Consider the following 15,583-nt stretch of genomic DNA (forward strand, 5'->3'; position numbering starts at 1 on the left):
TCCAGCCCCGTGGGCCAGTGGGGGAGGCGAATGGTTCACCCAGTTTGACAGATTGGAACCGTCAAGTGACCTGACCAGGGTCCCACGCGGAAATGGAACCGCTGGAACTTGAATGTTTTAGGAAGGGAGCTGAACTACACCAACGTTTGGGGAGGAAACAAAGTGCCACACAGTGTGCTGGACTCAGCTCTGGGAAAGGTGAAGTGTCTTTGTCTTCTGTGCAAAAGTGATGCCATCGGTTCTTCCTCTGGGTGTCGGACAGGCCGACTGGGGGCGTCTCCTGGCAGCCGCCGGGGAGGGGGCCTGGGGCGGGGGCCGTGCTGGCCGCGGGCTGTGTGCGCGCGGGCGGCGTCAGCACCCCCGACAGCGAGCTCGCAGGCCTGGGCGCGTTGGGGGTCACCGAGGCGGGGGAGGGGCACCGCGGTGTGAGTGACCGGGGGGCTGTGGGGGCCACCGTGGGGGGTGTCACCAAAGCACTTGGGGCGGTGGGCACCACGCTGAGCCACTTCACCACTGGGCGGGGACTGCGGTTGCGGGGGGTGCCAGGGGACAACGGGCGGGCAGGGGCCGAGATCCCCACGCCGCGCCCTCACGCCTGCTCGTACGCGGACACTCGGTCCGTCACCCGAGGCTGTCGTGCGCGCGGCGGGGGGCGGCTGGGACCCCGCCCACCTGAGCAGACTGGCCGGCGCGACCGCAGTGCGCAGGCGCTGTGCCCGGAGCAGGTCCCGGGCCGGAGTGGGGCGGGCCAATCGGAGCGGGGGGCGGGGCGAGGGCGGAGGCAGGAGAAGGGGGCGGGGCCTGGGCCAGGGCCGCACGGGCCATCGGCTCTCTTCTCCCCTGGCCGTCGCGGGTTCGACTTCCTTCACTCGTCCGTCCTTGCCTCGAGCCTTCCATCCGTCCACCCTCCACCGGACGCTGCCTGGTACACTGGCCGAGCACGTCTAGGCCCTGCCCTGGCAGAACCTAGAGTCTAGCGGGCAGGGGCACCACCAGTAAGGAAACGCAATTAGAAGAGAAGGCAGCAGCAGAGAGCGAGGTGGCGGCCGAGTGCCTATTTTAAGTTGGGGAGAGGGAGTCAGAAATGCCTAACAGGCAGGCCTAAGTGGGCTCTGAAGACCCACGAGGGTAGTTTCTCTTGCCTGTGACCCGGGAAACGGCCTAATGTGTCCCTGTTCTCCCTCCTGCCGTGTCTCCTTGAAAGGGTGAGCTCTCCAAACTGCCAGTCAGGTTGTCGTCTCCCAGCTCCAACCTTTCCATCTACTCAGGATGACATCCAGGCTGCCTGGCCTCACCTTGCCATTCGTCCAGGTGCTGAGCCTTCTGAGGCCTTTCATCATGTGTGGCCTGCAAGAATGTACCCTTTTCTTCTTTGCTCACAGCTATAGCTCCAGGGCCGAAACAAGAAACTGCCACACAGTGTGCTGAACTCGGCAAACATCAACTGAGTAAACCAGTCATTTCATCTCTCTCCTAATAGCGCTGATTTAAAGAAAGGCAAGAGCCAGAAAGCCGCCACTGTGGCTAACGCTGGCATGTACCGATTGGCTTCCACACAGTAACTGGGCAGGGATACGAGGGCAGGGATAGGACAGAACGGCGGTCCAGCTGGGACAGGGACCCGTACTGTGTAGTACAAGGCGCTTTGGCGAGCAGGCACACTGGACACACGAATGAAGGGATGAGCACTCCCTCCGCCATGTGGCTGGTCCTCCAAGGAGAGAACAGATGAGACAGCACTGAAAGCTGGGGAGACAACGGAGGCCACAGGGACCAGGACAGTAGGCTGGGAGCGAGTGAGTGAGGCCAGCTACACAGGGCCGGGCAGGGAGGCAGAACCTGCTCCCGGAAACAAGCCCCCTGGGGGGAGGGCGTGATGAACAGGCCATTCAGGGCCCTACTTAAAAAATAATTCACACACGTGAGAAACTGCTTCAACAAGGCTGCACCAAACAGAAGGAAGCACCCGCACCTGCCCAGAGGCAGCCGCCATTCCAGGTCCCACCACGTTCTGTGCACAGGTCTGCGAGCAGCTCCCTCTGGGAGCGGCCGACCCAAGGCGCACCTCCGACACCTTCCAGACCTTTCCACTCTAGGCTACACAACTCTTTGTTCTCAACAGCTGCAGAGTCTATTCCACTGAATGCATGTACAGTGATTTCTCCAGTAAAGCAAAGGGGACCTTTGGGACATGACCTGCTTTGGGGCGTAGACGATACAGGCCGAGGGCAGGCCAGCTGCCCAGAATCTCAGGCAGAGGCTCCCCTCCCTTTCCAAAGGCCCAGTCACAGTTCCGTCTGGCGAGTGGAGGGGATGCAGGCGTCAGCCCACCAGGGTCTGAACCCTCCATAGGACGTTCGAGTCCAGTCAGACACCTCGGTGAGAATGCGGAAGCGGGTCGTGCTCAGGAGGCCTGTGCTCAGGGGGCGTGTGGGCGGAACTGCCGACAGGGAGAGCTGTAGCTGAGTCTCAGTTTAAACGCCCGTTTACTGGAGCTGGTGGCTGATGGACTCAGGCTCGGAGTGAGACCCGCTGTGGCCTGAAAGCAGAATCACTTCACCTGAGTGACCCCTGACCTGCTGGAAGCACAGAAATACAGTCTGGTGGCCAGAGAAGCCTGCCCTGGGCCTCCTCATGTACAGTTGGCACACTGTCATGGTAGGGTCACAGTGATGGGACGACAGCTCTGCAAGCAATCTCCTGTGAATAACCAAGAAGAGAATCCATGAACCCACGCCACAGGCTGAGTGCTTCCCAAATGTCACAACTGCTCTGGAAGGGGGCACACAGGAGGAGCCACGGCACTGGGTCGTGATGTCACTGGCCCCATCCCGCGGCCAGGCAGGCATGGGAGTCCAGAACCAGGGGGCCATGGACCAGGGCGGCTTCCCGGCACCAGACAGAGGATCCTCAGTGAGGCACCCATGACTCCCCCAGCACGTGACAATGCAGGCAAGTGGAGGGGCGTGTAATACGAGCCCAAAGCTGCAGGCCCGCAGGCTCTGTTCCCGCAGTGGGAAGGAAGCTTCCAGACCAACTGCTGATTTCTCAGGGCACTCCTTAACTTTGTACTGAGTGCGTTTCTTAATAAAAAGAGCAGTTTTACCATGTTTTCTTTTGCAATCAGAAAGTTTTACTGAAGGAAAAGTCTAAAAGCAAGAGAGAAGACACAGAAGAGAAACGCCTGCCGGCCGCCCACCTGGTCACAGGAGTGTGGTGTGGGGCACCCGAGAGGTTAGGTATCCAAGTACCTGCAGCTGGCCTGGCCCTCCAGGGGACTGGTGCCTGCCGGCGGCTGTCAGACACAGGGCAGCGGCGGTGGCACCTACACACAGAGGTCCTTCCTCCATTTGTGGCTTTGGAGTCAGCGGCCAGTGGACGCAGGCTCTGCAGACATAAACGGTGATTTTCACTGAAAACCTTCATGACCACTCCATTCTTTCTAGTTCCTTCTACAGTGTGTGTGTGGTGGGGGCGCGGAAGGCGGGGAAGGAAACCTCTGCCTTCAATACTTGTTTCTTTTTTTCTTCACACAAATGAAATAAACGCAATTAACTTCCTATTTTAACAAGTTTTCTATGAAAGACAAGATGAAAAAACATATAAAAAGGTCATTTTATTGTACCTTTTCTGTGGTGGGGTATCGATGACCTTTAGAACCCTACTATTCAAGTACAAATGATTATGTTTACAAGTATTTACAATTTTAGCCTCCCTCCTTTATACTTTAAAACACAACAGCTATCTGGTTACAACAGTTAACAAAAACTCATAAAACCAAGAGAGGAAAGCTTCCCCAGGCTGCGGCACCCGGTTCTCCCCCCACCCCGCCCCCATCCTTTAACCCTCCAGTGAGAGCCTGGCTTCATCAGAGGTCAGCAACTTTCCGAGGTGGCCAGCTCGAGCCAGCCTGTGCTCGGCTGCTGTCTCCACGTTCTGAAGACGTGCTCCGACCATCACACAGTGCACTGCTGGGAACCATGGTTCACAGGACGGAAAGTCTGGTTTGGAAACAACATCCTGGAAGGAGGATTTTTCCACAATGACTCTGCTGAAGACTAGTATGTCAGGGTGACACGAGAAAACGCTGCTGCTACACGTTCTGCATCAGGCAACCATTGATGGAAACACGCTCCAGAGGTGAGCCTGTCCCTCACGTGACAAGGCGGGGCAGCAGTGCCACACCACACGTCTTCAGGACCGCAGGCCTGTTCTTAGAAAGCCGGAGGTGGAGGGCTCTAATTCCCTTCCAGGCTCTGCGTTGACAGGGCCTCTAGGCCGCAGCTACGCCAGGTCACTCCACGCAGGGCAGTCCACCTGCTACTGACACCTGGGGAGCCTGCCAACATGGCGCGGAGGACAGAGGACAGCTAACGGCGCAGCGGTGAGTGGGTGACGCAAGGATCCCCACAGGCCGCACTATGCACGTGGGGTACAGTGCAGGGACACGGCGGGCCGCGCACGCTCCACTCCGGACCAGCCTGCTTATGCTCTGTGCTTCCGTGTGTTCAGTTCACTAAAGTGTTAAATCCTTTCCATTTTTCAACACTTGATTTTTGCTTTCTTCTGAATTTTTCACTGAGAGCTCAAAAATAAGCTGCCCACTGGCTTCAGTGAGTCACTGCATTCCTGTCCATGGTAACTGGTGGGAAAACGAAACGCTCCAGGACAGAAGACATTCCTTTGTGCCACTTATAGCAGGACGGTAAAGTGGGGGCACAGATTAAATGAAGCCCTCAGCACACTGTAACTCATCCTCAGTACACACAGACCCGACAGGACGATTTCCTGGATTGAGTGCGTCAGGGGCTCAGAGCGCAGACACCGGTGTCGTCGGACGCCTGTCATGTGCCTGGGGAACCTTCGAGGTCAACAGCAGTCGTCAGACAGTCAAGCCCGCTGCAGTCACTGCTAGCACCGTGCCATTGTGAAAAACAAAAAGGTACAAACACGGCCTCCTCTCTGCCCCTCCACCGCGGGCCCCCTGAAACAGCACAGACGCTGCGCCATTTTACGCAGAACCGTGAGATTGCGCATCTGCTCATGCACAAGACCCTGGCATAGAAACCTGACGTCACAAGTCTACAAGGAAGAATCTGTCACGCCCATCTCTGTGGGTGACACTGTGGGCCTGTAAACAGACTACCCTGTACAAGGCTTCTCACCTCTGCAGAGCACGCGGGGCATAGAAGTGGGGGGTGGGGGGCGATGACAGGCATCCCTGCTGTCACCGCGTGCCGTGCACTCGGCAGTGACACCCACAACGTAACAGCTGCACAGTACGTGCTCTGGGCCCCAACCAGCCCGAGCCAGAGCCTCACAACGTTCCTGGAGCTGCTCCATGGCACCAAGTCCAAATGTGAGCTTTATGCAAAAACTGGGCAAGTGTCGTGAAGTGCCGGGGTGGGGAGCAGTGCAGAAGGTTCCGTCTGCGTAGAGAAAAGTCACACCAGGGGAGGGGCGGGGAGCCACACTGCCCGCTCTTTAGAATCAAGTTCAGTCACAGACCAGTCCCTTCCACACAAGCTGGGATGCGTCGTGAATGTGCTCCGGTGGGGCCAGTACCAATCGTTTCCTCGAGAAGTTCAACAAGCCCCACCATGGGAGGGAAGGAAGAAACCACACGGGTCCCTGATCGGAGCTGATGGACCTCGGACGGCCTCTCTCCCCCACGGCCCGAGGTGCGCTTTGTGAGGGCTGTGAAAAACCACGCAGAGGCAGATGCTGTGAGAGGCGGCTCCGCAGCTTCACGAGCCCATTCCTCACAGCTCCTGGGACCTGCACACACGCTGCCCTACCAAGAGCCAGCACTGCTCTCTGCGGGACACGAACAGGCCAAGCGACCCAGGAGAACCTGCCACTGCAGCTGGTTCCGCTCGTCACGGCGTCCTGTGAGGGAGAGCTCCCACTGCTTTGTTTCAGTGGTAGCTTCCCGCAGCTGGACTCTCAGTGGCACTGCCTCCCACTCTGGGCTGGCTGGTGCGGGGCTCGGAGCCCGCCTGAGGCCGCCGCGCTCCTGGCTAGGGGCATGGAGGCTTGGTGGGCGTCTTCAGCCGGACAGCGGGCACTCGCATCTGTAGCTTGGGCTGCTGGCTCGGGCTGTCGGTACTGGCTGGCACCTGTGCCGGGTTGGGGACGCCAGGGGTCTGCAGCTGGGCCGCCGTCGTCACCACCTGCTGCTGCATGAGCTTCTGCTGGACCACCTGAGCGGTCGCCGTCACTGCGGGGATCATCTGGACCTGCTGGCCGGCTGCTGTCGCCTGTGTGAGGGTCACAGTCTGTGGCGACGCCTGGGCAGAAACAGAAAACGCACATCAAGTGAGAAATTCCTGTGCCTGGGGCTGAGGAGTGTGGTTTGAGAAACTTAACTAACACGAATACTTTTGTAAACGGTGACCACCACTTGGCCTATCAGGAAAAGATCTCTGGTTCTTTCTAACCAAACAGAAGGAGAACTGAACCAGCGTTGCTTAGGCCAGCACGGGACCCTCTGGGAAAAGGCTGACGGGGGGGCAGGGGCATCAGCCCCCACCACTACAGCTGACCCTGAATAACGCGGAGCCTGCAAGCAGGCCAGTGCGGGTCAGTGCCTGTTCCAGGGTCGATGCCGTCGCTGGGAGGCCACATCCGTGGAGGACGGACTCAAGTTACACTTAGATTTTCCACCGCTCGGCTGGTCAGCAGCCCTAACCCCGTGTCGTTCAAAGGTCAATTGCATTTGGTTTGTTGAAATCCACATGCCAGTGCAATTCTGAACAAAAAATGTTTAAAGAGCTGTTCTTCTCTGCCCGTGTTCTGTAGCAGTAAACAGAACGGTAAGAACCGCCCGGTCAGGCTCGGTTAGGAAGCTGTCATCGCTGTTCCCATCAGTGTTTATCCCTCCAGTTTCCCTGAAAGTCAGGTGTGGTGGTGGCGGCAGCGGCAGGACACACCTAGCACTGCTGACACGCCCATCAGCACATCTGACATGGCCTCTGAACATGTCTGCTCGCGTTTTCTCCTGCTGGTCGGAGGTGTCCAGTGTTTTCCCCAATGTTAACTTGTGTCTATATTATGAAAATTCAGTGATTCTCTACTGATTAAAATTCCGCTTCCCCAGGATGAAAACCAGGAACTCAATCTGGGAAGCATGAAGCTTCCTGCCAAGTGCCTGTGGGACTGTCCCCGGTGGCTGCCCATCTCCCGTCCTACCTGCTGTGAAGCTGAGCCCACCTGCTGGATGCTGGCCACCGGGGTTTGCTGCTGGACAACTTGAGGGAGTTTTGCAACCTTTGACAAAGCAAAAAAGCCAAATTTAGAATTTAAAAGAATGTACGCACAAAAAGAGATTTTTCTCCCCCTTTTTTCCTTCTCAGTTCTTAATGCAAAACAAACAAAAACCAGTGGCCAGATGACACAAAAGAGCAATTCTCAAAGTGTGCTGATCTGGAACCCTGAGCAAACCACTGAGGTCATGGTCACACAGAGGGACAACCATTCCTTCTCTATGATGACGTGTAATTTGAAGCTTTTATTTTTGGGTTCGTGTTTCAGACAAACTTTTTTGTTTTATTAAAAGCTGCTCCAGGTTAATATGAGAGTTAAATCAAGGATGGAAGGAATCTTAGCGGTTCCAGTGACGCTCAGCAGGGTGACTGCAGCGTGCCAGCCACAAGTAGACCCAACACTCAGACTCCACCTGGGAGAGTGGCCGCAGAGCCGAGGGCAGCAGGCACCCCACAAGGCAGGATGGGCGGAAGAGGTGCCTTCCAGATAGCGGGTCTATCCTGGAGCGGAGGGGTGAGGACAGAGCAGGGTGGCACCCAAGCTGAGGGCACACACTGCAGGAAAGCCCCACTATGCCGAGGTCACCCGGTGGGTCCCAGGGGACAGTGACCCCTCCGTGAGTGCTGCTGAAAGGAGCAGGGTATTCAAGGGGGAAAATTAAAGTGAAGGCCCATCTTTTATCAACGGAAAAACCGATTCCAGGCAAGTGACAGAACTAAACGTGAACAACAGTTACAAAGTTTTAGAAGACACAGAAAAGAACACCATGGCCTTTGGGAGGGACTTCCTAAGCAGGGCACTAAAGGAACCATCCAGAATCGAAGGCACCGATGGATCCCAGTACACTTAAACAAGAACTAGTGTTCGTCCTCAGACAGCACAGTTGGTGAGGAGATGGGCGGCCACGCACTTGGGTGACAGAGCGACACAGAAAGAGGGACAGTGCCCGGACGTGAGCCCTGGGACCCGGACGTGACCAGGCAGAGAGGACGCCTGCGGGTCAACAGATTGGCCAGGGACACAGACAGCAGGTGCCGTGGGGGCCACTGTGGAGCTCGGGGAATGTGCACACAGCAGTGTCCCAGGCCGCTGCTGCCCGGAGCAGCCAACGCACCAGTTGGCAGCACTGACGGAGAATTGATGCCCAAAGCTGGAGGAGCGTCACACACCTATGGGACGTCACCGCAGTGTGCCCCGAGCAAGCCGCAAGCCAAAGACAGTAGAGGTGGCAGGACGGTTGGGGACCAGGCGCCCCTGAGGTGGAGCCCAACCCGTGCTCACCTGGATCTGGGTCTGTACCTGCTGGGTCCCGGCTAGCTTCTGTGCCTGGGAGATGGGCGTGGTGAGGAACTGCGTTTTAAGGGCAGGCTGGGTGGCATAGGTGACCTTCTGTGGCTGGCCCTGGGCAGCGATCTGCTGTGCGGTGATCTGAGGAAAGAGAGACCACCCAGGCTTACAGCCAGGCCAGGCCTGTCCCAACTGCCCCGCTCCCACACGTGATGGCTCCGCGCTCCTACAGCTGCCCTCCCCGCAAGCCCAGCCCTGTGTCACCCGCCTCCCCTCCTGAAGTCCCCTCACGGCTCAGGCGAGGTTAACCTTTCCATCTTCTGCAGCACCTGGTGCCGTGACCCCAACATAGAAAACACACATCATTTTTCAAACCCACTTTTAAGAATTCGGCGTGTACCCAAAAGTATCTCGCACAGGGCGTGACAAACCTGTAGGCACAACCCTGGCATACTGAACTAATTTCAGTTCTCTCTGCCAGGAGGATTCTAACACCATTCAAACGGCCGGGCACACACATCTGGTTCACAAAGCCATGTCCACACGGCTCAGAACGCTCTTTCAAACGATCCCAACATGCAGACCAGCCCTGCATCCGGAGTCCACGTCTCTCTCACGACAGCTAAGCCTACGCGATGCCACAGGCCCCACCTGCCAGCGTCTTCATCTTGTGTCTCCAGTGCTCCGCCCACCTGGCATCTGGCTCCCGTCCCCACTCCAAAGGCCTAGAGGTGACTCTGAGGGGGGTTTCCTTCCCCATCTGCCCCCCGCAGGGGAGAAGTCACGTCCCAGAAGTGGGTGTCAACTCCACGCCTGCCCAGCCCACACCTCGAGTGCCAGCCTCCTGAGGACTCGGCTGGGAGATGAGTCAGCTCAGAGGCGTCTCTCCCCCTTGAGTCAGGGGGACGTGGCCAGCTGTCCTCCATGCGGGGCCCTTCGCCTAGGCACCCCCTCCTCTGCCCCGGAAGCACACACGCAGGACCCAGCCCCGCCTGGCTCCTCGCCTGAATGCAGGCTTGGCGGAGGCCCCGGCCTGGCTCTGTCTACACAACAGGAGTGGAAGCAGGTCACACCCTGGGAGCTACAGCTGCTCCCGAGTCCTTCTGGCCCGACAGCTGTGCAATTCCACAGCCTACGCCCCTCACTGTTCCCCACAAGCCCTCAGTGAACGGGGCTCCCTATCTCACAGCCACCCCCGCCCTCGGGGGCCTTGGCGCTGCCCCAACCACAAGGCCGCCCTCTGCAGCCCAAGCGCACAACCACGGGGTCTCCTGTGTGTGGGTGCCAGGGCCCAACTCAGCGGCAAGGCAGGAAGCCAGTACCTTCTGCTGGACGGCTGCTGGGCCTGGGGCGGCCTGTGGCTGGATGGCTTTCTGCTGCTGCACCGCCTGTTGCTTCAGTTTCAGCAGCTGCTGCACGTGTACGGGCTGGGCCACGACGGTCTGTCCTGCGAACAGCGATCACGTGGGTGAGCCACGAGCACTTGGCTAAGGCTCCCTCCCGTTCAGTGTCTTGCGTTACCGAGTCACTGAGTGGCTCAGACTGACTGATCCCTCCAGAAGCCTGAGAGGACACCGGGAAGGAGCCATCGCTCACACACCCCTACCCCCCGTGCTCCTGGGCCGACCAGTTACATTCGGGTCAGGGCCCAGAAGTTCAGAAAGGGGGTGGTGAGATGCAGGAGAGCCTCCTGAGATGCTTCCGCTGGAACATACCACCACACCCCGGACGGGTGTCCAGCAAAGGAGCCACTTCCCCTAGAAAAGGCTCGTCAGCCCCGTTCCAGTGGAGGGAGGGGCTGCATGCGCCAGGCACCTGCAGCTTTCTGCGGCTGTCCGATGGCCACACTGATCCCAGCGACGTTCATGGGCAGGGTTGTGACGCCCGGGGAGGAGACCACGGCCGCAGGCACGGACACCACCGGAGGCTTTGCCAGCGCCACCTGAGCAGGCGGGGGCGCCTGCGTCTGCATCTGGCCTTGTGCCTGCAGTTGCGAGGTAGGGACCCGGGTCTAAACAGGGAAGAGAACGGGAGTCCAGAGAGGTTTAGGACGCCCCGCACTGCTGCAAACACTGCCCACAAGAGGTCAAGTGACCAGACACTGCAAGGTGGAAAGGGGTCGGCCAGAGGCCAGCAGCTCCCCGGAGGCTGACCGATGCTGCTCCACCCGTCCCTGGGGGCTTGGCAAGACTTCGGCAGTGAATCAGGCCCCTGGGGGCATTGAGAGGCCAACCCTGTTACAGGCGTCCGTCTCTGCTGCTCCCTCGTCTGCCTGTACCTTACTGCAGCCCCAAGCATGCCATCGTCCCCACAGCACCTCTTGTTTCCTGGGCCTCCAGCTCAAGGTCACAGCCCCGAGCCCACCAGACACTACTTGGTGCCACAGTGCTACCAAGCACTTTCTGAAGTTTCATTTTCCAAAAGGAAAATGGAGAGACCCATTTTTACACGCACAAAAACTCGGGTTACCTAACAAGATACGCGGTGAAAACACCCAGAACCCCCACTGCCGCTGAACGTGACAACCGGCAGTCAGAACGGGATGGATCAGACATCTCGCCATCCGAGTGGCTCAGGGCCTGCTATGTGGGTGCTGTCTGGCTTCTCAGGGAAGGTCTCGGTCACGGGGACTCCGGGCTCCTCTCACACAAACAGGGGTGCACACTCATCGTGCTACTTCTCAGCATGTACCAGAAAGGGGACCGCTGGGTAAAATCCACACGTTTTATCCACTTATATCCCTTCTCTTACAGACTTAAACCGGCCCCCAAATCCCAGCGTGCATTGTGGGTGACTCGCAGTAGGATTTGGGCAGGTCACTCACACCGCCAGCCTCAGTTTCCACACCTGCCAAGTGGAAAAACATTACAGCACCCACTTAGCCTGGTGTGGTCCCTGAGCACCACTCAGGTGGCAAGCAGAGCACCAGGGCAGCGCCTGAAGCGGAGCAGGACCGGTGACGTGAGCTGCCACGAGGGCCAGAACGGGGGCTCCCCACACGGGCGCTGGCACTGGCTTACCTGCTGCATCTCCCAGACCCTCAACCAGCACTTGCTGGATGTACCTGCACTTCCCCAACACCCTCTCCTCAGTGCCACTCCTCCTTCAGAAGCCTCTCCGTGCCTGCAAAGCACTAGCATTCGGGCCTCGCCTGCCTCCCCGCGCCTCCTGCCGTCTCCTTCCACCTCTCCTCCCGTGTCTCTACCCCGGCAGCACTGGGACGCCCCCCACAGGCCGTACACGCCTCACCCTCCTGCCTCCGCCCCACCCCATGGTCTAGCTCACCCCCGCCCCCCAGCACTCACTCAGCCCATAAACTCCGTGACACCTAAATTCTGGGAACATGGTCCCTTAAGTGTTCCCCACGAGCTGTATTTCGTCCTCGGCAAGGAGAACTGAAGTCTCTGGGGAAGAGCTCGTCTTCTGCTTTAGCTCTAGGTCTGCCGGGACACCTGACACACAGGTCCTGAGTGAGTAACAAGAGCTCAGCTCAAGTGGAAGCAGACTGCCCTGAAAGAACAAGCGCATCGGGAACTTACGAGCCGGGCCACCTGCAGGTTGGCCACGGTGGTGCCTGTGAGCAGGGCTCCGGGCCGCGAGGCGGTGACGGTGGTGAGCTGGGGGCTCTGCTGTTGCGGGGGCTGCGGGGGCTGCACCTGGGCGGCGGACGGCGGGGGCCCTGGCGGGGCCTGTGGTGGGGGGGCTTGTGGGGGCAGCTGCAGCTTCTGTTTCTGCATCTTGATCAAGTGTTCCTGAAACCCAGACCACACAGCTCCTGTCAGCATGAACTGTCCCAGCCCCACACGTCGCGGTGCTGTGTTCCTCTTCTACTACCATTTAAATACCAAAGGACCCAGCTGCTCACGTGCAGGGTGCAAACCGTCCTCCAGGGTCTCGCATTTGTAAATGTTCCTTTACTAAAAATTAGCACATCACTGACGAAAACTAGAAACAGTGATTCTGACAGATAAGGAAATTCACAGCAGAACCTCTAGGGTCTTATTGCTCACAGCTCAAATCTGTAGTACCATCAAAAATTGTAACCGTCTTAAAATCATGGTCCCTCTTGAGATTTTTTTTTTTTCCTCGAGATTTTAAAATCACAAGGTGTGTATCTGCTCTCAGTTATGCCAACCGTCTCCAAATGAAAATTTCATTAAAGATTTCATGTCTTTACATCAAAACATCATGATACCAAGATAGTTCAAAAACTATTTTTAAGTAATACATTTGTTTTAAAGAAAATTTACACTGAGTTGTTCGTTGACTATCAGATCTCTTTCAATATCCTGAAAATGAAACTGACTGTGAAACTGACTGAGAAGAAAGGAGAATGAAGGAACCAGGCAAATGAGTGGGTCAGTGGGCACTGGGCAGCTGAAAGGGGGTGAGCAGGACACTGCCGGCCCAGAGGTCTCGAGTGGGAGGAGCAGCAAGGTGAGAAAAGGCAGCCTGGCCGGGAGACCAGCTCCGACGGCTTGCCTCTGCTGGGCGGGGACTCTCCCGTGCAGCGCTGTGAACTTCCTGCAGTGATGGACGTGTTCCAGATAGGAGCTGTCCATGTATATGGGGCCACAGCCACGTGTGGCCACTGAGTCCTTGAAATGTGGCTGGAGCAACTGAGGCAATGAATATTTTACTTGGTTGCATCTCTTTTCTTTGGTGCGTGTTCCCGAGCCTCGAGGAAGCCTCAGCGAAACGAACGGCCAGCATGTCCTCCAACAGGCCCGTCAGGCCTGTCTGTCCCGTCTGGAACCGGGAAGCTCAGGCCCAAGGTCAGGTACTGATTGGGGCAGGCCCAACAGCTTGTTGGAATTCTAAATCACTGTCTTGGTTTCATCACGTTTTTCTGGTTACTTTCTAGGCCAAGTATTAGTGCTTTTCCATTGATGGCAGGAATATTGAATTTCCTTTAAAAGTGAGTGTTTTTACATATGTGACAGCTCAGGTGATGCACAAACTGGCAAAACAGGAACATCAGCACTCAAACGACCACCTCTAAGAAACAAGGCTGCAAACGGGCTGTGCCCAAAAGGCCAGCCTTCATGCCAGGCTGCGGGCCCTTCCCCAGCACCTGCTCTGGCTGGGAATGGGACCCCGCGGCGCCCAGCCCTCTCTGGAGCCTGACCTGTGCGGCACGGAGCACAGGAAGCCGGTGCGAAGACACGCCGAGAACGGGGCTGGGCGTCCAGGGCGTGGAGAGCCCACACTTCCTGCACAGCGCCAGTGCACATCTATGCCAAATACACCTGGAATCGCGGATGCAACAGGGACTGGCCGAGTGCTCACCGGGGTCAGCTTGCTGACGGCTTTCATCTGCGCGGGCGCCTGGGCCGGGACCTGCGGGCCCTGCACCTGCGTATTCTGCTGCTGCTGCTGCTGCTGCTGCTGCTGCTGCTGTTGCTGCTGCTGCTGCTGCCGGAGGAGCTGGAAGTGTGCAGGCGTGATGGCCTTCCCGGGCAGTGGGACCCCTGCGGCTGGGGAGGCGTCCGGTCAGGCGGCACGTGGTACGGCCCTCGCCCTCCCCTAACTATTGGAAGCCAGTCTGACCTCCCACAGAAACCCAAGCTGTCCTTACCTTGGGACACCTGAGTGACCAAAGACCGGGTCGGGGTCTGCACTGCGGTCAGGCTGGTAGTGACCACAGCTGAGGCTGTCACGGAGGTGACTGCTCGAACACCCTGAGTCGGCGCCAGGGACACCAGGTCGGAAGTGGCCGGGGAGCCAACCGCTCGCTGCTGGGTGTGGACTACCTGGGCAGGCGCCGAGCCTCCGGACGTCTGCAAAGGTGAGCAGAGGGCCGGTCAGGTGGCTGTACTGCTCTTCACGGCCTTTACTGTCACCGCTGGGTGAAGGAAGAGGGCAGCAGACTCTGAACCCACGGAGGTGACGCCGTCCTAAAGGTGCCAGGGGAACCTTCACTTGTGAATCCAAAGCAGTGCCCTGAGCTACACGAGGTTGGTCGGCCACACGAGGGACAAACGTTTTAGATGACGATCTGAAATGCCACCCTGCCGTCCTCATGCAAAGACCCGCTCAGACTCCTGGCCAACCTCTGGATACAGGGTTTCCCGGAACAGTCCAGGCCCCCACTTCCATCCCCGGTCAGGCCGGAAGCTACAGCTGGGAGCCTGCTGTGTGCTCAGGGCGCCCCAGCCGCACCCCGCCCAGGACTCGGGACAGCCTCACTATCGATCAGCCCAGCGCCGACCCTCCGCGTCCCGGCTGCCCCAGTCATACAATAAACTGGAAAACGCTAGCACCCCCCCCCTGAGGTCACCCTGAAATGTTCCGCCTGCCCTGCGGGCCCGGTGCTGTCAGTCAGTACGTGTTCCTGGGCCTCCGCCCGTTGCTGCCCTCCCCACACTTCATTACTTGCCCGTCTCTCCATCCCACCCTTCGGGTCCACGCTTCTTTTAATCTCCTCTCTTGCCTTCTTTCAGATTATTTTCTTCTCCTCCCAGTTTCCCTCCCACACATTGAAAGTTCCACTGTTCTGAATATTTTGCTGGCTCATCTAAGTAATTATAATATATCACGTAATACATCATGTAATTATAATACATACTTACCAAAGTCTATCAGTAATTCACTTTTCCTGAATAAAGAGATTCCAGAACATTTCAGCACCTGTAGTCCTTTCCCTTTCCATGTCACTGTTACTCTGGGTATCATTTCTGTCCTTGCTAATCCCACAGCGAGTGACTGTGTTTGTGAAGTCAATCGTCACCTTGGTTCGTCCACATACTTCCTTCCTTCTTCTCGTCCTGAGACCGTCCGTCTGGGAACACCTTCCTTCTGCCTCATAACGTCATTTAGTAAAGACCTACTGGTAACTCAGTTTCTGTTCGGAAAGGTTTTATTGGACCGTTCTTCTGGGTATATTGGAAGGAGACAGGGCCCTGGGGTTGGTGGGTCTTCTCTTGCCGTTCCATGGGCTCTGGCTTCATGACTACAAGGGAGACAAGCCTGTCTCCTCCTGCTGCTCTCAAGGTCTCCTCACAGTTGCATTACGTGGGTGCGGCCCCTG

At 57.6% G+C, this 15,583-nt stretch overlaps 1 protein-coding gene across 14 annotated transcripts in view; it reads right to left on the reverse strand.

Moving 5' to 3' along the window:
• Nucleotides 1-3,597: 3,597 nt before the first annotated feature.
• Nucleotides 3,598-15,583, reverse strand: part of EP400 (E1A binding protein p400) — an 86,272-nt gene continuing 74,286 nt past the window's right edge. For 8 of the 14 annotated variants that reach the window (XM_081037930.1, XM_081037932.1, XM_081037942.1 and 5 more), the window contains 8 exons: nt 14,132-14,333; nt 13,843-14,030; nt 12,093-12,305; nt 10,369-10,564; nt 9,876-10,000; nt 8,548-8,694; nt 7,192-7,269; nt 3,598-6,290 (listed from right to left, as the gene is read on the reverse strand). In XM_081037930.1, coding sequence (XP_080894056.1) covers nt 6,021-6,290; nt 7,192-7,269; nt 8,548-8,694; nt 9,876-10,000; nt 10,369-10,564; nt 12,093-12,305; nt 13,843-14,030; nt 14,132-14,333 — 1,419 coding nt within the window. In that variant the 3' untranslated portion in view covers nt 3,598-6,020. The remainder of the gene's footprint in view (nt 6,291-7,191; nt 7,270-8,547; nt 8,695-9,875; nt 10,001-10,368; nt 10,565-12,092; nt 12,306-13,842; nt 14,031-14,131; nt 14,334-15,583) is intronic. The other 6 variants (XM_081037940.1, XM_081037939.1, XM_081037934.1 and 3 more) reach the window with 4 other exon arrangements.

The sequence above is a fragment of the Rhinolophus hipposideros genome (genome assembly GCF_964194185.1).
Source record: "Rhinolophus hipposideros genome assembly, chromosome: 24".
NCBI lineage: Eukaryota > Metazoa > Chordata > Mammalia > Chiroptera > Rhinolophidae > Rhinolophus > Rhinolophus hipposideros.